Here is a 24,702-nt window from a genome sequence, read left to right as displayed (position 1 = left end):
TTACATTTGCCCTTTCTTGATTTTCATGAGGTGTCATTACATGAATTTTCAGATGAATCTAGATTTAGTTTCTCCAGGGTTTTTCTCACAGGGTGTTTTTTTTCCTTAAGTAATTTAGTCGCAGTATTTAGTCATTTAGTAGCAAAGTGTAAGGGGATCAGGAAAGAACTCTGAGTTGTTATTGCATGACTGTTGTTGTGAGAAATACTGGTTCTCACCTTCCTTTTTCTCCAGGTACATGTGAGTTTCACACTTTGCTTTATTATCTTGGTGGAATGGACATATAAAATATCTCTCCTGTGTATACATAATACTTATAACTCTTTACCCATAATTTTAATCAACTTATTATTATTTATTGGCAAACTCTGCATTTATTAGTGCTTTCTGGTTGATTGGCGGATAGGAACCACTTGGATAAAGAAGTCAGTACACTTAAAAAAAGTCTGAGCTCAGCTGAGTCACCAGACTGCAAACTACGTGCCCAAGTCACCGAAACTCCAGCCCTCTGACTGTGGTGTTTTCTGTCTCCGTTGGTTCATTTGTTGCTTAGTGCTTTCTTTAGTCTTCTGAGATCTTCTGTTTTCTTAGCTGTTCAGAAAATATTTTTCAAGCAGTAACTGCAAAACACCATGCTACCTGCTGGAGTAAGCAGAATCTACAAGCTTCCCTTCCTCATGGAATGTATTGTTTCTTGAATACAGAGATGGCAAAGTATTGGCCACCTCTGGCTCAAAGACTCTATTTTTGTTTGTTTGTTATCAAAAATGTTGGGCCAATGAAAAATAAATGAAAACAAAAAAACCAAGGAACTTCCCTGGCAGTCTAGTGGTTAAGACTCCACCTTCTAATTCCTTCCTCCTCATAGACTCAGGAGGAAGCAGAAGGGAAGGAGCATCACACTCCAGCCTCAGTTAATAAAAGCAGTACATACACATACACACCGTAACACTCATTCTCAAATTCATTCTAACAAAATGATAGATGTATTCCTACTTCATAAATCTGATAATAGTTCTGACATAATATGTTTTGTTATATGCCATTTGAGTTGACATTTTTCAGTTTCAATATGATAGTAGATGGAATTTTAATTTAGCCAACATTTAGAGTTAAGCATTTTTATATTAGCTCTTCGATTTTTAATGATCAATATTAAAGAGTGTGTGAGATATAACTATTAAAACTTTCAATTTATTTGAAGAAAACGAAGCTCAAAGAATTTTGTGTGTTGTCCAAAGTTCAGGTCTTCCATTTGCGTTCTCATTAGATCTCCATAATACTCTTAAGAGACCCGTCTAGCAGCCTTCATCATTTCTTTCAATTGAAGATAACAAGCTCAGAGGAAGAGTCCCTTCTCAGTAGTCCTATAGCTAGTATTCAGAACATACCTGTTCCTTGCTAGGTACAATTCTAGACATTTAACAGGTATTTTTAAATTCTTACCATTGCCCTATGAAGTAGGTACTGTTATCCCCATTATGTACCTAGATCTGTTGCAGAGTTGGAATTTTATTTTATTTAATTCCTATCACTGCCCTGTGAAGTAGGTATTGTTATCCCTATTATTCCTAGATCCATTGCAGAGTTGGGATTTGAATCTAGAACTGTCTATAACATTTTTAAAATTTGCTACATTATATTACCCAGATTGTTTGACTTCTGTTATTGCCATTAAAGACTACTTTATAATTGAATACATTAATATAATTTGAAAGTATACAATCATAAATGAAGTCTGAAAATCAGCTTTTTTGTTTTTTTTTTTAGGACTGATGGTTTTTTCTTTGCATTGATGCAAAGCAAAAATGAACTTGAAACTTTAGTTCAAAGTGTATTTTATTCTGTTTTTATATATTCAGCAGTTTTTTTCTTTTCTGTGGTTTTTTTTTTTTTTTTTCCTTTTTTAATGTGGACAACTCATTTATGTGATCTGAAGAGAAACCAGGGTATTAATGTGGACAACTCATTTAAGTAAACATTTATTTAGAGTTAGCAAATCAGCGATTTGTGATAGGGAGAGAGTAAAGGAAAGTCATCTTAATTTGATATGAAGATTGGGAAGTAATTTGGTAATTTAGAAATTTCTTAGATGACTTGTAAAACTTCTTATAGCTTATTAGGTATGTGGTTTTATAGAATACTTAATCCTGAGCTTTTTCCTAGGCAAGTTAGAAACAAAAATGCCCAAGAAAACTGAATTTATAAGTATTTAGTTACTGTTGTTTTTGTCTATTTCACTTTTTAGAGTATATAGTTAGGGTTCTGTTTTATTTTGCTTATATTTGCTTGGACAAGGATCCAAATGTCAATTTCCAGAAAATCCCAAGAGTATACATTTTTCCAAGTCATCAGAAGAGTTGCAGATTCTGTCTCTTGAAGAATAGTCTTGATTTTAAAGTAAGTTTCTAACAATGCAAATGAAAAGCGACTAGGTGTTTAGTTATTTCTCAGTTATATTTAAAGAAAGCATTGACATTTATGTCAATGGCATGTAGGCAGAGGAAGCCAGCAATTGCTCCTTGAACCAGAAAAATAAATTTCTAAAAAGGATAAAAGTTGACCCTGACCACAAATTTTGAGTTTTAGACAGTTTAGTGAAGGTTACTCCCATGTTTTTATTGATATATTAATTTTACACTGAAAATGACTGTTTCCCTTTGTTAAATATAATTTCTAATTCCCTTTATGGTATTTGAGTACAGTAACAGCTCATGGATCTATAATCTAGAATGTTAATGTTAACGTCTTCAAAATCCATTAGATATAACTTTATATCTGAAAGTACTTATTAATAAACCCTGTGAGCCCCAGTTTTTCATTCTTTGAGTAATTGCTTCTTACTAATGTTGTGAATTTTTTTAATTCTTGATTTTTCTAGGGATTATTTCACATTTCAGCTGCTTTTGTTTTCTACTGCTATCATTGAGGGTTCAAGAACAAAAAATAAGTCTTCAGGTAAAATGCCTGATCCATAATAGTGCTTGGCATTGTATTTTGCTGAAAAGATCATATACTTTTGGATGCTTGATCTGAAAATAAAGTTGTGATGATTATAACTTTTTCGCATGGAGTTTTTTTGGCTGGCTCTAACAAATTTGGTCTTATTTGTTGTTTTTTCTCCCCCTCCCCCAAAGGATTTTGGCTGTGTGCTTTTTTTCATGTTGTCTTGATCTGCAATAACTATATGGATATGTGCTTGTACTTGCTACATATTTTAATTTTGCATATTTGGCTGCTTGAATTTTAAATAATTTCTTTGGGCAATGCAAATTAAGAGCTTGAGGCTATAAGTAAAATAACAATTTAAAGAAAATTTTAGTTTATAAATGTATGTTCCTTGTCTACTATATTGAAATGTATAGGTTTCATATTTTGTACTGGCCACATTTAAAGTGCTATTTTCAGGCCATATGTGGCTAGTAGCTACTGTTTTGGACAACATAGATAAAAGACTATTTTTGTCATCATAGAAAGTTATATTGGACAGAGCTGGTTTTCTATTCTGTAAAGAAAGTAAATAGTAAAGTGTAAGCTCATTTCTGATAACAGTTTTTATGGCAGTTTATTAACTCCAGAAGATAAAGCATAATATCAGTCTTGAGCATGCTTCCTCTAATCTAAATAGGTAGCCATAGTACTTCTAACCTAAAGTTGTCTAACATAGTTTGCTTCTGTATTTATACTCTTAAAGTGAAATTGTTTCTTGTACCAAAATTGATGAAGTTGTAAAAAGGCCAATAGCCTAAATTTGAATCCTGACCCCAGGACTTACTAGTTTAGTAACTTCTGGTAAATTAATTTATTTGAGCCTCATCTGTAAAATGGAGGTAATTTTAATTACCTAATAGGATTAATAAAAGACTTAAATATGTCTAAAAGCATGTAATAAAGTAGACATTTATAGTACTTTCAAATATATAATGAAGCCAAGACATTTAAAAATTAATTAGGCAATATTGTTTGTATGGAGTTGTCCCCAGCATGGAGTTATAAAAGGTCTCTAGAAATGACTAGGTCTAGAGTATCTGTTAGAAGTTTCTGTTGGCCATGGGATTATTTACGACATTTTATAAAATTGAAACAACTAGGATACCAGAATGGGGAGAAAAAGAAAAATGACCAACTTTGTTTTTGGAGAAGTCCATTAAGTTTTTTCTGATAATATTTTATATAGTGTTTTTATAACTTAAAAGTTTTATGTAAGATTCTTTAAAGACTCATCTCTGTAATATTTTGGATACCCAAAAGGAAACTCAAGGTTGACCAACATTTTGGAGGTTATGTACCTAATAGTGAGAATGGAAATTCATATTATTTGCAACTTTAAGTCTTAACGTTCTTTCTACTTCAACATGGTGTTTCCTTGATAGCAGTTGTTTTTCTGAAGCAGTTGTACATTTCAGAACTCTAGGGATGGGGCCCAGGTATATATAATCCTTTTTTTTTTTTCTTTCTGTGTTGAGACAGAATACAAACCCAAGTAATTTTGGTGCCCACTTCTTGATAAAATCATTGCTGCCTTCCCAGTTTAATTCTTCTTTTCCAGTATCAGTATCTCTATCTCTGTATCAGTATCTCTAAATTAATGCACAGACCATGTGAATAAATCAAAGAATTTGACTGTAAAGCAGTACACTGCCTCTAGATGTTAGGTTGGACATTGACAACACTTTTGAAAAAGCAACATAAATTTAGTTTCTTGTTCACAATCTTGAGTATCTCTCCCCTGATCAGTGCTGTGGAGAGGGGGATTACACAAGCAAACCATGGTAGTTAAGTCTGTGTTCCCTTCTCTGCTTTTCTCATTTTAATTTTGGTTGGTTAGTCATCTGCCCTTAAGATATTCTAGTCCTAAAACATTGATTCCTTATTTTTTGAGATGGTTTTTTCATGACTGTTTTCAGTTGACTGGTTAAAGACTTTTAATAATCTTTTCCCAGCTTTCTTAAAGGCACTTCAGTCTCCTGGATTTAGTAGTATTTCTAGGCTCTAGTTAACTCTGCATGTGTCTCATTGCTAAGCTGAAAACTTCTCTTTTAATGAAAATTCTCTTTTAATGAAGTGAAGTCGCTGGGTCGTGTCCAACTCTCTGCGACCCTGTGGACTGTAGCCCACCAGGCTTCTCCGTCCATGGGATTCTCCAGGCAAGGAATACTGGAGTGGGTTGCCATATCTTTCTCCAGGGGATCTTCCCAACCCAGGGATCAAACCCAGGTCTCCCGCATTATAGGCAGATGCTTTAACCTGTGAGACACCAGGGAAGCCCTTTAATGAAAATAGAATGTCATAATGGGGTAGGAGAGGGAATACTGTGGAAAACCTCCAGATGTTGCATAGTGAATTTTCAAAAATAAAAAATGCCTTCAAATATTTAAAGACAGATTCTATTGGAAATAAGTCTTTCAAATTTGAAAATTAAGTATTTGTTACTTGAGGCAGTAACTGTGAGGTTTTGCAGTGAGAGTGAACTCAGAGTGACTTATCAAAATGCAGTTGAGCAGTGGCTGTAGTATGTTAACAGCTTTTAATTTTCTGAGCAGGTATCATTTCATTAGAAGCCATTTACATTGGATATTGGGCTGCTTCTGCATTGAAATTAATGTGTTTGGAATGTTCTTGTATGTACAGGAGTACCTTTCTTAACATAGAGAATACAGTTCTGCATATTTTTTATTACTTGGGCTTAGAGACCTTGTGATTAAAATGACTGATGTTAATATGTCATTCTAGATTAAAGTAAAAAGATTTTTTTAACTTAGTAACTGCAAAGCATATCATCATATTCTTAAAATATATATTATTCTGTTAATGATATAAATATTGGCTTTGTCTTTGTTGTACTGTAAATAAATTTTCTTGTAAGCAGGATAGCCAAGGCCTTTCAAGACTAAACTTTTCCCAACTCAAAGATTTTTAATACCTATTGCAATTAATGAGAGTTGGTAGTCATAGGTCCGCATAAAAGTATTGTAAGACATTTATATTTGTGTGAACAGTGAATTTGGAAGCTTGCAGCTAGTGGATTTCTACTTACTTTTATTTGGTGCTGAGAATATGTTACAGAGATTTAGATGGAAAAAATGTGGCAATACAGTTTATTTTTCAAAAGCTGGTCTAATTTATGTTAATGGAGTTTTTGGTTCATTTATACGTAAATCTAGATGTGTTGTTAATGTATTCTAGAAGGTAGAAAATTTTACACCCTAGTCCATCAAATCTAAGACATACTTTTAAAAAATAAATTGTAAAGTTCTGAAAAAGGTATATCTTAAAATTGATTTATATCACAGTTTAGTGGGAACATTTTTTACTCAGTGAAATATAAAACCCATGGTGCATTTTATATAGTGTCTTAGGCTTAATAAAAATAAATGGTTAATTTTTTGAAGTTAGTTGTGAGACATAGATTCATTTTATGATGTGGTTATCCCTGTGGTGGAAAAAAAAATCTAAGTGGTGAGAATATACATTCATTTGGAATTATACAATTGTACAGTGATCTTCTAGTATTTCCTTCAGATCTTTTTCTCTTTGTTTTCGTTGCTATCATCTTCATATCAAATGGCAAAACTAAAAAACTTAGTAACAAGTTTGATGTCCTTTTACTCAAGGGAAAACAGTCTGTAGACCGGGGTCTACAATGCCTAGCAAGCACCTCCTCAGGGAATTCAGGGTAAGAGTGACTTTTATGGGGTCTTAAAAGAGGCACTGCAGAAACAGGACATGATTGGCTAGAAAGATGGGAGTTTCCTTATAAAACTAGGAGGTCCTGTTTTCTAGGACAAGGTAGGCTAGCTAAAGCTGAATTGGACAACTGTGGTTGATGTTGGGTTTCTTGAGAGTGAGGTAATTTCTATGGTGCAGGCTGACTTAACATATAGGTTTGTGATGTTGTCTGAGCCACTGGCATGACTTTTGTGAGTTCTGATATAGCAGTTAACATTAACTGGGTGCTGTATAAACTGGTTCTCTGTTTCTGGGAAGCTATTCAGAACAATAAAGGAAAAATAGAGATCAAGAGGAGGAGCAAAGAATTGGGGTTGCAGTTGAGGACAGGGTAGTGGTTAGGACTTCCAGGCTCAAGAAGGAAACTTGAGAAGACTCTTGTTCAGTCGCCACGTTATGGGCAACTCTTAGAAACCCCATGAACTGTAGCATACCAGGCTTCTCTGTCCTCTGCTATCTCCCAGAGTTTGCTCACATTCATGTCCATTGAGTCAGTGATGCCATCCAACCATCTCATCCTCTGCCGCCCCTTTCTCCTTTTGCCTTCAGTCTTTCCCAGCATCAGGGTCTTTTCCAGTGAGTCAACTCTTCATGTCACGTGGCTGAAGTATTGGAGCTTCAGTGTCAGTCCTTCCAGTGAATATTCAGGACTGATTTCCTTTAGGATTGACTGGTTTGATCTCCTTGAAGTCCAAGGGACTCTCAAGAGTCTTCTCCAGCACCACAGTTCAGAAGCCTCAATTCTTCAGCGCTCAGCCTTCTTTATGGTGCAGCCGTCACATCTGTGCATGACTACTGGAAAAGCCATAGCTTTGATTATATGGACCTTAGTCAGCAAAGTGATGTCTCTACTCTTTAATACACTGTCTAGTTTTGTCATACCTTTGGGCTTCCCTGATGGCTCAGATGGTAAAGAATCTGCCTGCAATGCAGGAGGCCCGGCTTCAATCCCTGAGTTGGGAAGATTTCCTGGAGAAGGAAATGGCAACCCACTCCAGTATTCTTGCCTGGAGAATCCCATGGACAGAGAAGCCTGGCGGGCTACATACAGTCCATGGGGTTGCAAAAGAGTCAGACAAGACTGAGCAACTAACACTTTCACTTTTCTTCCAAAGAGCAAACGTCTTTTATTTTCATGGCTGCAGTCACCATCCGCAGTGATTTTAGAGCCCAAGAAAATAAAATCTGTCACTGCTTCTGCTTTTTCCCCTTTTATTTGCCATGAAGTGATGGGAACAGATGCCATTTTTTTAGTTCTTTTAATGTTGAGTTTTAAGCCCGCTTTTTCACTCTTCTCTTTCACCCTCAAGAGGCTCTTTATTTCCTCTTCACTGTCTGCCATTAGAGTGATATCATCTGCATATCTGAGGTTGTTGATATTTTTCCCACAGTCTTGATTCCAGCTTGTGCTTTATCCAGCCTGGCATCTTGTATGATGTACTCTGCATATGTTAAAATAGACAGGGTGACAGGATACAGCCTTGACATAGTCCTTTTCCAATTTTGAACCAGTGAGTTGTTCCATCACGGTTCTTGACCTACACAGATTTCTCCGGAGACAGGTAAGGTGGACTGGTATTCCCGTCTTTAAGAATTTTGTGCAGTTTTTGTGATCCACACAGTCAAAAGCTTTAGTGTAATCAATGAAGCAGAAGTAAATGTTTTTCTGGAACTGCTGAATATCTGGAAGTTCCCGGTTCACATACTGCTGAAGCCTAGCTTGAAGGATTTTGAGCATAACCTTGCTTGCGTATGAAATGAGCTAAATTGCATGATAGTTTGAACATTCTTCAGCCTTGGAATGTAAACTGACACTTTTCCAGCCCTGTAGCCACTGCTGAGTTTTCCAAATTTGCTGACATATTGAATGCAGCACTTTCACAGCATCATCTTTTAGGATTTTAAATAGCTCAACTGGAATTCTGTCACCTCCACTAAATTTGTTTGTAGTAGTGCTTCCTAAAGGCTGACTTGATGTCACACTCCAGTATGTCCAGCTCTATGTGAGTGACCACACCATTGTAGTTATTCAGGTCATTAAGACCTTTTTTGTATAGTTCTTTGTATTCTTGCCACCTCTTCTTAATCTCTTAGGTCCCTGCATCTGTTAGGTCCTTGCCATTTCTGTCCATTGCATGAAATGTTCCCTTGTTATCGCCAGTTTTCTTGAGGTCTCTAGTCTTTCCCATTCTATTATTTTCTTCTATTTCTTTGCATAGTTCATGTAAGAAGGCCTTCTTATCTCTCCTTGCTATTGTCCAAAACTCTGAATTCAGTTGGTTATGTCTTTCCCTTTCTCCCTTACTTTTCACTTTTCTTCTTTACTCAGCTGTTTGTAAAGTCTCCTCAGACAACCATTTTGCCTTCTTGCATTTCTTTTTCTTTGGGATGGTTTTGGTCACCCCCTTCTGTACAGTGTTAAAATGTCCATAGTTCTTCAGTCACTGTCTGCCGGATCTAATCCCTTGAATCTGTTTGTCACTTCCACTGTATAATCATAAGGGATTTGATGTTTGTCATATTTGAATGACAGTGGTTTTCCCACTTTCTTCAATTTAAGTCTGAATTTTGCAATAAGAAGCTCATGATCTGAGCCACGGTCAGCTCCATCTTGTTTTAGTTGACTGTAAAGTGCTTTTCCGTCTTCGACTGCAAAGAACATAGTCTGATTTCGGTATTGACAATTCAGTCAATGATTCAGTGTAGAATCATCTCTTCTGTTGTTGGAAAAGGGTGTTTGTTGTGACCAGTGTGTTCTCTTGACAAAACTGTTAGCTTTTGCCCTGTTTCGTTTTGTCCTCCAAGGCGAAACATGCCTGTTGTTCTGGATATCTCTTGACTTAATACATCTGCGTTCCAGTCCCTGATGATGAAAAGGACATCTTTTTTTTGGTGTTAGTTCCAGAAGGTGTTGTAGGTCTTTATAGGTGGGTGTTAATCAGCATTTTTCCCAGTTTACCCAGTTCCACTTGCCGAAAACTTTTTCTGGTTAAATCTTTGATGTGATGTATTAGCTTGTGAGCTACCCAATAGTTAGCTAAAATTGCCTCAGTCATATTCCCTAAATTCTGAGAGCGTAGACCTTCTTACCAAGGCCTTTCCTTTTGCTGTGGAAGTTGCCCTGTTGCCCTCTGTAGCCTAATGGGTAAATAATCTACTGACACCTTCCTTTCTACAGACCAAATAGAGGGGTATTTCCTCTTAATGTGCTGTCTCAAAATGAATCACTGAAGGGGAAACTATTTACAGAATGGATTTTTCTAAAAGGAACTATTAGGAAACTTACCTACATTGGTCTATGTTTAAGCATTAGGGAGAGATTAATGCAGCTTTTCCCTTTTAGCTTGTTTGAGTTTTATTTCCAAAGCAGTAATTTATCTATTTGTGATACAAATTTATATTGCATGTTCCTGCTTTTGCTTTGTGTTCTCTAAACTTATTAAGTTTCTCCATATTAAAAGTAATGGCATGTTTTAGTTATTCCTTGTTTAAAAAGAGTCACAACGCATATACTAAGATATTTTTAGGCAGGATCCTTCCAAAAATTAAAATTTAATGTTAAAATATCAGTTAAATTTTCAGTATAAAACATAAATTGAGAAAACGTTGGTGGGTTTTTTTGTTTGTTTGCTTTTCTTTTTCTTTTTTTCAAAGGGAAATTTTGCTTTATAAAGGGTTTCACTACAGTAGTATTTGTGTTTAAAATACCCTGCAGGACCTTTTTCAATTGAGTCTACTTGGCGTCTGGGATAAACTTTTTTTTTTTTTTTTTTCTTTTTAAACTTTACATAATTGTATTAGTTTTGCCAAATATCAAAACTTTGGATAGTTGCAGAAAAGGATTAAGAATTGTTGAGCCCAGTGTCTGAAATCCTCATTTCTAAAAGTCCCTTTCAGAATCTACACAGAAGCTTTGATCTCCCTCGTTTTGTATGTTCTTGAATTAAGCATATTTTTTTAAAGTCCTGTATTCGAGATGATTTCTTTAACTTATGCAATTTTGTTACTTTAGAATTTTAAAAATTATAATAGTATTTTAATGTCTTTTCTGCCATGTTATACTGTCTATACTTTTTTGACCTAGCTTGGTGGTGGTTTAGTCTCTCGGTTGTGTCCAACTCTTTGTGACGCCATAGACTGTAGCCTGTCAGGCTCCTCTCCTTTGTCCATGGGATTTCCTAGGCAAGAATACTGGAGTGGGTTGCCATTTCCTTCTCCAGGGGATCTTCCTGACTCAGGGATCATACCCAGATCTCCTGTGTTGCAGGCAGTCTCCTGCATTGCAGTCAGATTCCTTATTGACTGAACCACCAGGGAAGGACCTTTGCTGCTAAGTCGCTTCAGTCGTGTCCGACTCTGTGCAACCCCATAGACGGCAGCCCACCAGGCTCCCCGGTCCCTGGGATTCTCCAGGCAAGAACACTGGAGTAGGTTGCCATTTCCTTCTCCAATGCATGAGAGTGAAAAGTGAAAGTGAAGTCACTCAGTGGTGTCTGACTCTCAGCGACCCCATGGACTGCAGCCTACCAGGCTCCTCCATCCATGGGATTTGCCAGGCAGGAGTACTGGAGTGGGTTGCCATTGCCTTCTCTGGAAGGATCTTTGCGCACGAGATTAATATTGGTTAGTAGGATGAATTCTAAATTACAAATAACGGACTTACTGATAAAATTTTATAGCAAAGTTGTTTGCGAGTTGGAAGATTGTATACTGTGTTTGTATTAACTGTAATGCCTCAGTGAAATCTAAATGAAATTGAGAGACACTGTAAGTAAAGGTAAATATTGTTTAGTGAATTACAAATAGTATTTCAAATATAGGTGCTGAATTTTATGTGCTTCTGACAAAAATATGCCAGACACCACTCTGTAGAAGTTAGGATTCACATAATTCTTTCAGTTCTATTGTACTAAATGCATTTTCTTCTTTCTCAGAGGACGTACTGAGTAAAGATGCTGGGGAATGTGCAATATGCCTTGAAGAACTGCAGCAGGGAGATACTATAGCACGGCTGCCTTGTCTATGCATATATCATAAAGGGTGAGTTTATTTTTATGTTAGCCAAATTGATATTAGACTAAAAGACCTTTCTCAAAGTTTCAAATTTTGTAGTTAGGGCTGAAAGATTTCTTCTTCATTGAAACTCCCTTCCCCCATTTCTTTAAAAAAAAAAAAAGGCCTTTTTTCCCTTGTTGGTAATAAAAATCTGTTTGCATCTCAAAGTCTACCATTTGTTAAGCATTTACTATGACCCGTATTGTCCATAGCTTCTTGAATAGGTTATCTTACGTAAGCCTTATAACAGTCCCGTTGTACCATTGAGGAAATAAGCTGGGGGGCATGGTCACATGGCTAGTAATAAATGAAAGAACTGAGATTCCAGCCATGTCTGTCTGACTCCAAAGCCCATCTGGTTTCTGATAAAGTGTTTTGGTTTTAGGGCAACAAGGAAAATTTGATTTAAGATGATTTGAAGTAAATTACAAAAAGAACAGAAAACTATAACTTTAAAAGCAATAGTGGAAATAAAAAAGCAGGGTGTGGAGGTTGGAGAAAATAGTAAATAATACCAAAACAAAGAGGCAAAAATAAATAATTATAATAAATTAATTATATCAGTAATTATAATAATTATACTAATATCAGTAATTATAATAAATCCAAATGGTCAAACTAACCAGGTGAAAACAAATCAAAAGGTTGGAACATCCTATTGATGAGCAGCACACTTAAACATAAGGGATACAGAACAATATGGACATAAAGGGATAGAAGACTATATCCAGGCAAATGTTAAATAAATAAAACTGACAAAGCTAAATTAATATTAGACAAAATTAACTTTATTGAAAAAAGTATTACTGGTATTATATGATGATCCATGAATGAAGTTGCTCAGTCATGGCTGACTCTTTGCAACCCCATGGACTGTAGCCCACCAGGCTCCTCCATGCATGGGATTTTCTATGCAAGAATACTGGAATGGGTTGCCATTTCCTTCTCCAGGGCATCTTCCTGACCTGGGGATCAAACCCTGGCCTCCCGCATTGTGGGCAGACGCTTTACTGTCTGAGCCACCAGGGCATCCCTCCATTATCATTATCAATCCCTCCATATCATTATATGATGATAATAGTATATAAAACTCCATTCTTTTTTTACCAAAGAACACAGTCTCAAAGTAAAATATTTGTAGAATGGTCAGAAAAAATTGAGAAATCATCATGGTAATTGAAAATTTGATATACTTCTCATTGAGTCAAACAGGCATACACATAACTAGTTAAGACCTAGAAAAATTGAGCAGTACAGTGAACAGATTTGATCTCATGAGTATGAATGGATGTATCTACACTCAGCAATTTAGAGAATACATTTTATTTCCAGGGACATACAAAACATTATAGAAATTGGTCATGTACTAGGCCACAAGGCAGATCTTAGTAAACCACAAAAAGCTGGTGCCATACAGAAAGCTGTTCTGTTCTTTGGGCACAGTTAGATGTCAATGACAAAAGATAAATGATCTTCACAAGTACTCTTAAGTAACTTATAGATCAAAGAAGAAATCATAATGGAACTTAGAAAATATTCTGAAAAATAATGAAAACCTTTTCAGCATTTTTCTAGAGTGATCCTTGCAAAATTTGTGTTACTGTGGAAAGGAAGACTGGAAATCAATAGTCTAAGTTTTTACCTGAATTAGAAAATTGATAGCAGGATAAACACAAAGGAAACAAAGATCAGAGAAGAAAAAATTGAATGAAAAAATTACACACTAGAATAGAGACTAACAAAGTCAAAAGTTGATTCTTTGAAAAGAATAATAAAATAGGTTAGCCACTGGCAAGATTATGTCTAGAAGGAAAAAATAAACAGTGTTGGAATGAAAAGGAAAACATAACTTTAGATATAACAGGAATTTAAATAGTTGGACAATTCTGTGCAAAGTTTTATATTTTCACCTAAAAATTCTAAACAAAACAGGTAATTTCCTTAGAAATATTTTATTGTCCAAAATGACTTGAAAAGAAATAGGAAATCCAAATAAAGTAGTAACTATCCTAAGTGGTTATTAAGACTAACCCCAAAAAGTAACAAATATTTTTTAAAAAGCCAAACCAAAAAACTAAAGACAGGCCTACCATGACAGTTTGACAACAAGTTTACCACATAGCCAAAACATTATATGGGCTTCCGTGATGGCTCAGTGGTAAAGAATCTGACTATAATGCAGGAGACGCAGATTCTATCCCTAGGTTGGGAAGTTCCCCTGCAGAAGGAAATGGCAACCCACTCTAGTATTTCTTGCCTGGAAAACCCCATGGACAGAGGAGTCTGGTGAGCTACAGTCCATGGGGTCACAAAGAGTCGAACATGACTTAGCAACTAAACAGCAACAACAAAACATTGTGTTAATAATCATAAATTCCTCCAAAAAGTAGATAATGATGGAGGGTTCTCCCACTTATTTTATGAGTATAGTATATACTTGATACCCATATCAGACAAGAACAGTATAAGAAAGAAAACTAAAAGACACTCTGATTTATGAACATAAATGCAAAATCTGAAAACATAGTAGCAAACCAAGTTCATATGTAAAATAAAGCCTCTTGACCAAATTGGATTTATGTTATTAATAGTAATGTGAAAACACTATATGATTAGAAAATTTATGTATATAATTTACCGCATTAGCAAAGGAAGAGGACTGTATTAACTTAATAAACTCTATTTATTATTAATTTAAAATCAAAAGCAAAAAATAAGTATTAGATAATATGTTAAAATTAATAAGAATTTAGCTAGGTTGTCTGATTGGAGCTCAACATATGAAATCAGTTGCATTCATATCCCAGTAAAAAAATATATAACTTTTTTTAGGATAATAACATTAATAGCAACAGAAACTGCAACAGGAATAAGATTTATTAAGAATAAATCTTACAAAAAGATATTGAAGATTTTAAAACATTCCTGGAAGATATTATAGAAGATCTAAAATAAATATGTGGCATATGATTTTGTGGATGGGAAAACTCAATATCATAAAGATGTCACTGCACCCCAAATCTATGTAGTTAATACTATTTCAGTCAAATCTCAACTGGTTTTTTCATATAACTTGACAAGTTGTTTCTTACATATATATGGACAAAAGAGCAAAGGGTCAAGAATAGTCAAGACAATCTAAAGAAGTAAGTGATGCTGGGTGGTGGTAATGGGGTACTTATCCTATACAGATTCACTGTAAGAGTCTTAATTAGGGTGGTGTGGAAAGAATATAGACAAGTAAGTGGAAAAGAATAGAGTCCATAAACACTCATACATATAAAATGGAGATTCAGCATTGCATGGAGGTAAAGAACATGGCCAATACTCTAATACTTGGTCACCTGATGTGAAGAACTGACTCATTGGAAAAGACCCTGATGCCGGGAAGATTGAAGGTAGGAGGAGAAGGGGGCGACAGAGGATGAGATGGTTGGATGGCATCACCGACTTGATGGACATGAATTTGAGCAAGCTTCAGGAGTTGGTGATGGACAGGGAATCCTGGCATGCTGCAGTCCATGGGGTCGCAAAGAGTCAGACTCGACTGAGCAACTGAACTGAAAGAACATGGACTGTTAAGAGTCAAGATTCCTAAAATTTGAATCCCAGCCCCTCTGCTAATTCATTGTATCATCTTGGTCAAGTTACTTTCTCTGCCTTAATCTGTAAAATGAAGCACTATTATTAACTTCGTAGAGTACTTGTGAGGTTTTAAATGAGTTATTTTTAGAAAGTGCTGGCAAATAATAGATGCTACATAAGTGTTTGTTTAACATGAATAAATGGAAAAATTGGTTTACCAAAGGTGGTATTACAGTATAGTAAAGATAATAAGGAATAAACTATTCATTGAATGGCACTGGAATCAATTAGTTACTGTCATGAAAAAATAATTGAATCTCTATTTTACTTTTGAAATAAGAATTAATTCTAGATTAACTGCCTATGGAAACTAAAGTCTAAAGTATTGGAAAGAATATAGAGAGATGTTCTTAACCTCATGGCAAGGAATTATTTTGGGGGCTAAGGTAACCTCTCCATAAAAAGTTAAAAGAAAAGTTGAAGAATTTGACTACATTAAAATTTAAAACTGTTTTTTGCATCATGATACTATAAAAAAGTAAAAAACTAGATGTCAGAGTGTTTTCAGTACATATAACAAAGGTTTGATATGTAAAACATGGAAGCAGTACTGTATGTTATTGTGGAATACATACACACACACAGTTTTAGAGTACAGGAGAGTGATTTCCTGCTGGATCTTGGGAGGGGAATATAATATTTTAAATAACATGGGTTCATAGCAGTTAATCTAAGAAGGGGGGATTTTAAATGCTTTCTTTGTCGAGATGAACTGAAATCACATGGTTATAAAATAGGAGGTACCCATTTTAGATCACAGAACTGTACATTCAGATGTACTGGGAATTGTTAACGCATCTGGTGTATTTTGTTCAGTTCTCAGTATTTTGTTGTTAAGAGGCATTCTGGTAGACCAGAAGTGAGTCAAACAGCAAGTTGAAAACAGTGTCGTAAGTCAAATTGGGCATGTTTATTTAGACAGCAAAAGTCTTAATGGCAACAGAAATTATTTTAAAATATTTGTAAGAATATCGTGTGGATGGGATCTTTTACCTTCTTTCCTTTTAAATTTACCTATTGGTTTTACCTATGAAAACAACCTGTGAGGATAACTATTAATTTTGCCCTTCAGCATATTAGTCAAGCCATCTGGCTTTGTGGCATATATTAATTTGCACTGTTAACTGTGAGAATGTTTGACTCTTTAAAAGCAAATCTGCTTGGGTCGTTTCCTAGCTGTTGGGCAAGTTACTTAACCTTCTTAAGGCGTTGAGTTTATCATTAGAACTTTCTGTTCTATGTCTGTTTTATCTAGTAGAGTAGCCACTAGCCATGTGGCTGTTGAACACTTGAAATGTGGCTAGTGTGACTAAGCAAGTGGGTTTTTCTTTAATTTTAATGAACTTAAATAGCCATAGGTGGCTCGTGGCTTACTGCATTGAACAATGCATATCTATAATGATAGTTATATATGCACCCTGATATTTAACTTCCTATAAACTCGTAAGATAGTTTATAAATGGATGATGGTATATTTATTTGTATCTGTACATGTATTGTCGGAAGAAAGCGATAGAATTAAGTTTTCAATACTCCCATATAGTCTTTTAAAATGTGATATATAGTATTGTCAAGAATTAAAGTTTAAAAGCTTGATCTGTGGTTGACATTTGCATAAACTTGAACAACTATTTTGGAGACAGGTATCTGTCCAGATTTGGCCTTTAACTTTGAATATTGGTCAAGTGGTAGTTCTTCAGGTTCTCTTTTGGGAATGGTGGTTCTGTTTAAACCTTAAAGTACTTTATAGCATAATTTTGCAAAGATTTATTTTCTTCTTAGACTAATCAGAATGTAATAAAAATATCCTTTTATTTATATATGTCAAATATCATTAAAAATATCAAATTATTTTTCTGTAGAGATATTAATGTCAAGAAGTAAGCATTTTTATTATAACTATTATATAGATAATTAAACGTGTTTCAATTTTTCTGTTTTTTACTTTTCTAGCTGCATAGATGAATGGTTTGAAGTAAATAGATCTTGCCCTGAGCACCCTTCAGATTAAGCATCAGCTTCCTGTCTTATAGGTAATTTTCCCTTTTTTAAAAAAAATTGCTTTTTGAACTGTTACCTGAGTCATCCATTCTCAACCACTGTTTTATTCATTGATTTAGTCAGTGAGGTGTGTATGTGTTCCAGACATTGTATTAGGCTGCTGTATAGAAAACTCACATGAAAAGTTACAAAGAAACAATTTTCTTGATTTCCTGAAGAGAATCATGTATTAAGTAAACTCTCAAATTTTGGTACTTTAAGGCACTTTAACTTATTTTAGTTTAATGCTTTAAAAAACACCATGAACTACTATGCTGACCCCATTTTACCAATGAGAAACCCGAGGGTCAGAGTAATTAAGTTCCATGACATTAAGAAGCATGTTGTCCCAACAATCCAAGGTTATGTAGTTAGCAACAGAATCAAATTCCACACTCTTCTTCTAACTTCCCAGGTATGTTTTTTAGGTAATGCAATATATTATAGTTCTTCAGTCATAATAATTAGTTAACATTTATACTGCATTATTATATTAAAAATCAGAAACATTACTTTGCCAACAGAGGTCCATCTAGTCAAGGCTATGGTTTTTCTGGTAGTCATGTATGGATGTGAGAGTTGGACCATAAAGAAAGCTGAGTGCCGAAGAATTGATGCTTTTGAATTGTGGTGTTGGAGAAGACTCTTGAGAGTCCCTTGGACTGCAAGGAGATCCAACCAGTCCATCCTAAAGGAGATCAGTCCTGGGTGTTCATTGGAGGGACTGATATTGAAGCTGAAACTCCAGTACTTTGGCCACCTGATGCAAAGAGCTGACTCATTAGAAAAAACCCTGATGCTGGGAAAGATTGAGGGCAGGAGAAGGGGACGACAGAGGATGAGATGGTTGGATGGCATCACCAACACAATGGACATGGGTTTGAGTGGACTCCAGGAGTTGGTGATGGACAGGGAGGCCTGGCCTGCTGCAGTTCATGGGGTCGCAAAGACTTGGACATGACTGAGCAACTGAACTGATTATGTACCAGGCATTGGTCTAAGCATTTTACATCTGTTAATAACTCATCTAATTGTTATAACAATTCTTTGATCTCAGTACTCTTTAACTACTCCCATAATGCAGATGAGGAAACTTAAGTTTTAGAGAGGGTAAGAAACTTGACTTGTCAAGGTCACATGGCTAGTTCCTTAGTAGAGCTGGGAATTGAACCCAAAGATTGTATTGTTTGCTGTTTTGCTGTTATTAGTGACATTTTCCACAGAAAGGTGTTTTTATAGTCATTCATTCAATTTTATCTTTCATTTGTGTATCCTATCTACACAGTAGACAGAAAAAAAGAATTTTTAAACCAAATACAGAATTTGTTTTCTGTTGACATAGCTTATTCATGATTCTGCATTTTCTGAAAATGTATAGTAAATTGAATGAAAACCTCAAAACCTCACTTGTGTATTGCTTTTTTTTGAGTTCCATGAAGTGAATTGAATGACATCATTTAGCTTTGAAATAAGTTAATTGGTAACTTCATATGTATGAAAAGCTTTTTATTTGTATCACTTCAGAATGGTATAAAGTATTGTGTTTTACATGAAGGCAGAATATTTTAGCCAGTCTTGAAATTGTTTTGGAAGGAGTTACTGCCTCTGTGTTCAGAGACTCAAGGTAGTCACAGAAGAATCTTTTCTGAATGTCTATGATCGCAGGCAGGAAACTAGAGCAGATAGTATCCTAAGTTCTAGTCCTGTGTTGTCCCCCCAACTTCCTTTTATCTCAGTAACTCCTCGTCTTAAATATGAGGTGTTGTGATAATAAACACATTCAAGGAATTCTGTTGTTCTTAATGAGGATCATTTAATAGCAACAGATTAGAATATTAACAAAGGAGATTTGAGGTGACTTAATAACAGCTCTTGCAGCTGGAATAAGAGCTGCAACTTTGAGACCTCTGTATTAATTAACAACAGTAGGGTAACACTTGTGAACTATGAAGTCCTGGCTGAACTATCAGCTTTTGAACCTTTTTACCATGAGATGATTCAGATCATACCGTGACACATTTGAAGTATGAATTGGAATTCGATTACTGTGTAAGAGAAGGTGATGGGAGTGATATTTTGAGGATGCTGCATGTATACTTTTATCTCACTTTATTAAAGGGATTTTGAAGAGGAAGATGCTTTGGAATGTCTTCAGTGTCACCTTACATCTGGGTCACTAAAGTAAAGCTACTGCTAAAATTTATAGAAGCTTTTTAAGAGAAGTACTAACACCAATGCTAATAGAATGAAATATAGTATTTTATGGACCAAAACAATATGTCTAAGTCTTTCACCCATAAGTAAAATTTGTCTTTTTAGTCAATAAACTTTTTTGTGTGTAAGTGGAGTTTTATGATACAAAATCTGCTATTACCTGGTCTCATCAGCTAAATCTTTGTTTTAGGGTCACAGTAAGCTTATGGGATGTGTGGGAACATGGCATCTCATCTTATGGGCAACATCGTGTGTTGGTTTTAAACAGCATTTCAGTTTCCTTACCCTGTGTATCAGTGTTACCTTCTATCTTCTTCTTTAGTTGTTTTTTTTTTTTCCCCAATGTAGAACCTGGGTTTGGATGTGAATCGATGGAATCTGTCTCTATGGGTCTTTTCAAATGATGAGTCATTTCTAAGAATGTATAGACATGGGATTTCTCAACTCACATTTTGTCTTTGTTCTGACTGCCTTTGTCAAATGATGAATCCTCCTGTCTCTTTAGCTGTCCTAGATTAAAAGTGTATGGGTTTGAAGAGGATTTGGTGTTGTTAAAACTTTTTTTTTTTTTAAGGCAACATGTACCAATACTCTTCAGCATATGAATTTAGTAGTCAGCCTAAAATAGAGATACATGAATATCTAAGGTCTTGATTAGTTAGGAAATCATTTACTACTTTTAATTTGAGATTTTGGGCTACTTGGAAAGGGATTAATGAATTGTGTATATGTGTATGTGTTTGTACTTTCTGTACTCTATTGTAGTCTTGATTGTGGAGGGGGAAGGACTGTTGTGTGTGTTGTTTTGTTTTTTTTTGTAACAATTTTAAGCTTTAATTTGTGCTTTGGTGTCCTTGATTTTTTTCTTTTGCAGAACACAGATTTTATCAGCTTTTTAAAATGCTAAGTGTATGAAAATTTACAGTCTAAAGCAATGTTCATGGGGAAATAGGTGTTTAATTTTGATTTGTGTTACTATCATGAACCGTTGCTTAAGCTTAATGTATCTGCTTTTACACAGGTTTCCTTGACTTCAAGATGCTTGAAAAACCAAGAGGATACGAAGATCTGTCTCTGGAAAAACAAAAACAAAAATGCAGGCACACTCAGCCAGATATCTGAGTTCTTTGAGACTCAGTAATGCAGAGATGGACAATCATATAGGGAAAAAATCCTGCTGAAGAGAGGACAATTGCCACAGAACTCAGTGTACCAAACATGCATATAAAGGACACACAGGGATTTTGAAAATGCTGCACATCCCTTAGTAGTCATCTACATAGGTAATACTGATGAACATTTTGTATTCAGACGCCAAAGTTAACTGATTTAAAAGTTGATTTACTTTTTATTAAGTTCTCTAGGGCTGCACAACTACTTGTGTTTGATTTGTTTTGGTTTTTAGTTTGGGGACCTTTACTTTCCTGACATGATGTTCCTGCATTCATCAGTTCTTAAATTGAAGACCACGTAATTTACTTCTTAAAAATTAAAGTCTTAAATGTGAAACCAAGAAATGTAATCAAGCAGTAAAACATTCTCTGAATGTAGACCATGATCTCAAGTTCTTCGATTTTTTTTTTTTCTCCCCAAGACTAGAAAGTAGGCTTCTACATAGGAAAGCTACAGTATGTTGCTATTTTAAATTAAAGGTTTAACATTATCAGAATGCAATCCAAAGAATAAAAAATCAAGTTACATATTATATTCTAATTAATTAAATCTAGGATTATCTACTGAATTGCAATTTATTAAATATGTTATTTCCTTTTTAAATAAAACTGCTCAACAGGTAATCAGCAATGAATCATCTTGCAGCTATGCAACTTAAAAAAAATAATTACCAATTTTAAGTGCTGCCAGCTATAATAACTTTGTTTTAACGGGTATTTTTATTTGTTCTTTTCATGTAATATGCTTTGCATCTCCAGGCAGTTTTCCTACATTTAGGTAAAATGTTTAGCAGGTTGTAATACTTTAATAACTTATGAAAAGGGTAAAATAAAATTTTCTTGAGTGGAACTTGGAATAATTTGAGGGACATTTTTATATACTTTTAAAAATCAGAATTTAATTGGGATGCCAGATTTATAGCAATTTGCATCTTTAATTTTCCAGATAATCTGGAGTTTAGCATTTGATAAATGATTTTTTAAAGCAGACATGAAGATTTTGTTAATTTATAATTTATTAATGTGTTATTACTATAATTAAATGTTACAGAGAGTTTTAAATTCAGTCTTGTATAGAAAGAAATGTATTAAGCAAAATTCTGTGAATAAATATTCCCACAAAATACATCTGAATGGTTAAAAAGTACTGGAAGAGAGCTATCAGGGCTGCAACAATGAATGTTTTTTTCTTTTTTTTAGTATCAAAAATACCAATTCATAAATTTCATGTTTTCAACATAGGGAAAATGTTATCAGAGGACAATTTAAGCAGTGCACTTTACTTGGGATAATTAAGAGTTACACAGTACTGTTTCCTTATTTTAAGCTTTCTTTAATGTATTTAAGTATTTACTTTTCTTTTTTACTGCTGCTCTTATCCTTCTCGATTGTCTTCCCTTGTTCTGTTGCTTCTGTTTCATATTTTTTTTTAAAGGGCATGTACAGGAGCAACTGCTGCTACCCAGAAAAATTTGTGTATTATAAACAATTTTTTAGAAGAGTTTTTAATTGTTATTTGTGTGATTCTAGAGCAGATAACATTTTCCCTAAAGTTATGCTGTGAAATGCCTTTTGTTATGGTGCAGTTAAGGAATCCTCAACCTCCATTGTGACAGGCTGACAGCAGTTTCACAGGTGCTTTTTTAACCAGTTTTGGAGATTATTCTTTCCTCAAGGAAAATATTCTCTTCTTAAATTTTTTGTGGTCATGAAATCTTAATATGAATGGATTTTAGTTCACATTTTCAGTTTTGTAAGCTCTCTCTCCCTCCCTCTCTTGCTCTCGCGTACGTGCTCTTTCTCTGACACACACACACACACACACACCCACCCACCCACCAAGAAAAACCTCTTAGAATGTGAATAATTTTTTTTTCTACTGGTATGTTGTTATGGTAAGAATTACTTTGTCTTCCATTCTTAAAGGAAAAGATTTACTGTAGCTGTGGTAGTTAGCTATTGATATTTTCTTGGAAGTTGATTTTCCGATATAATTTATTCATTGACTTTTGAAGTTTATTGGCCTGAATTCCCTTGTCCTTCTTTATCCAGCACCATTCTCGCACAGTCTTATTCGCGTGGCCTTTGTTCGTCACAAGGTTCTGTGCTGCAGCTCCTACGGTAGAAGCTCCTGTGGTTGAAAAGAAAGTTCATTGTTTGCCGTGTCAAGTGCTACTTGATTATTTGTTTAGAACAGTATTTACTTATTAATAAATTTGTTCATAGTGATCCCTTTTTGTTAAAATTTACAAAAGGTAGCATTCTTTTTAACTTTAAATTCAGTCTCCATCAGTGACTTCTTAAAAAGAATTTAGAAACTGAAAAAATTTTAAAGCCCAAATGCTCCAGTTTTTATTTAAAGTCAAAATTGTTAATCTGGAAAATATTATAAGTAATATTGTGCATAATGTCACTTATAATATTTATATTTATATAAAGATACCGAGTAGTGTACGTAGGACATAAAATCACATTAGATGTTTAAATGTGTAGCTGAAACTACTGACAGCTGAATATTATGGAGACAAAATAAAGATTGAAACCCTAGTTATCAAGTTGGTTCTAGTTTTCTAGCAACTTTGTAAATACTTGTTTTTAAGTAAGATCACAGTTAGGTATATAGAAAGCAGTATACTCTGACATTTCACTTTAGTGCCACTCTTCTTTATAATGGGTTTATTGCCAATTTTGACTCACGCTGATCTGATTTTTTTTCCCCCCAGAATGTATAAAAGAGTGTAAGGATGTATATGAGTACAATTATTCTGTCTTCTTTTGGCTCTTTCCCAGAGAAATAAACTAAGAATAATTTTAATCTGTATTTCAGATCTGGTCCTAAATCAGATGTAGATTGTGTTTTAAGAGTAATGTTTGTGATTGAAATATAGATAATGGTTTCTCTAACTCATTTTTTTGTAGTCGCCAAAGCAACTAAAAAGTCATGTTGTTAACTGTTGGATACTGTGTAGGTTTTGATTGTTTCTTAGTGCAAGTTTTCTATTTCTTTTGAATATTATACAGTTATTTCAGTTTTCACCTACTAAATAGTGTACTGGAATGTAGCCCCGAATATCTTGAGTTAATGAAAATACCAGATTTTTTTCAAAGTTTCTTTCTAAATTTGGATTTAGTGGAGTTTAAAAGCAGTTGTTTAACTTTATAGCAAGACACAAGGATATTCCTTTAGTTGAAAAAGGAATTTAATATAAATATTAATAATAATAATTTAATGTAAATATTACCTAATTTAATTTACTAACATAGAATTGAAGAAGGGAAATTACGTTTGAACAAAACATGAAACTTTTTTAAAATTCAAGAATAATTGACTTAACCATCTGATTGACATCCATGTTGTTATACATTGATATTAATAGTCATCTTACATTTCCACAGAGAAAGTTTCCAGATAAGTCAGATTATTAAGAATTTTATAAAACTGCATAGAGATACATATTGCTCTAAATACAGTACAACTTGTTAGTTGCAGGAAGCATTTTAGATCATTTGGGTTGTTTTCTTGCATTCTGATTTATCTTGAGGTTAACTCAGAACATATTGACAATGGGTGGTTAAATGTGAAGTGTCCCTTGTTCATGTACAGATATTTTCTAAGTTTAAAAAAATAATCTAGCATGCCAGTATTTTGCCTTTGGCCCATTCCCCTTTATTTCTGAAGTACGTAACTTCTGATCTTTTTCTTTGCTATATTATGAGAAATATTATGGTAGTTACATCATCTGTGTTATTGTCCCCTTTTCTTCTCTACCCAGATTTTTTATTCTGAAACTCAATTGTTACTTGATTTATTTATTTATATATATATATATATGAAATTGCTACTTAG

At 34.4% G+C, this 24,702-nt stretch overlaps 1 protein-coding gene across 1 annotated transcript in view; it reads left to right on the top strand.

Moving 5' to 3' along the window:
- The window catches only part of ZNRF2 (zinc and ring finger 2), a 101,616-nt gene extending 77,942 nt beyond the window's left edge, over nucleotides 1-23,674 (top strand). The window contains exons 3-5 of the mRNA XM_055590498.1: nucleotides 11,664-11,769; nucleotides 17,383-17,462; nucleotides 20,705-23,674. Coding sequence (XP_055446473.1) covers nucleotides 11,664-11,769; nucleotides 17,383-17,440 — 164 coding nt within the window. The 3' untranslated portion in view covers nucleotides 17,441-17,462; nucleotides 20,705-23,674. The remainder of the gene's footprint in view (nucleotides 1-11,663; nucleotides 11,770-17,382; nucleotides 17,463-20,704) is intronic.
- The last annotated feature ends 1,028 nt before the right edge of the window (nucleotides 23,675-24,702 follow it).

This window comes from Bubalus kerabau, chromosome 8, assembly GCF_029407905.1.
Source record: "Bubalus kerabau isolate K-KA32 ecotype Philippines breed swamp buffalo chromosome 8, PCC_UOA_SB_1v2, whole genome shotgun sequence".
Lineage (NCBI taxonomy): Eukaryota > Metazoa > Chordata > Mammalia > Artiodactyla > Bovidae > Bubalus > Bubalus kerabau.
This window is presented reverse-complemented; position numbering and strand designations above follow the sequence as displayed.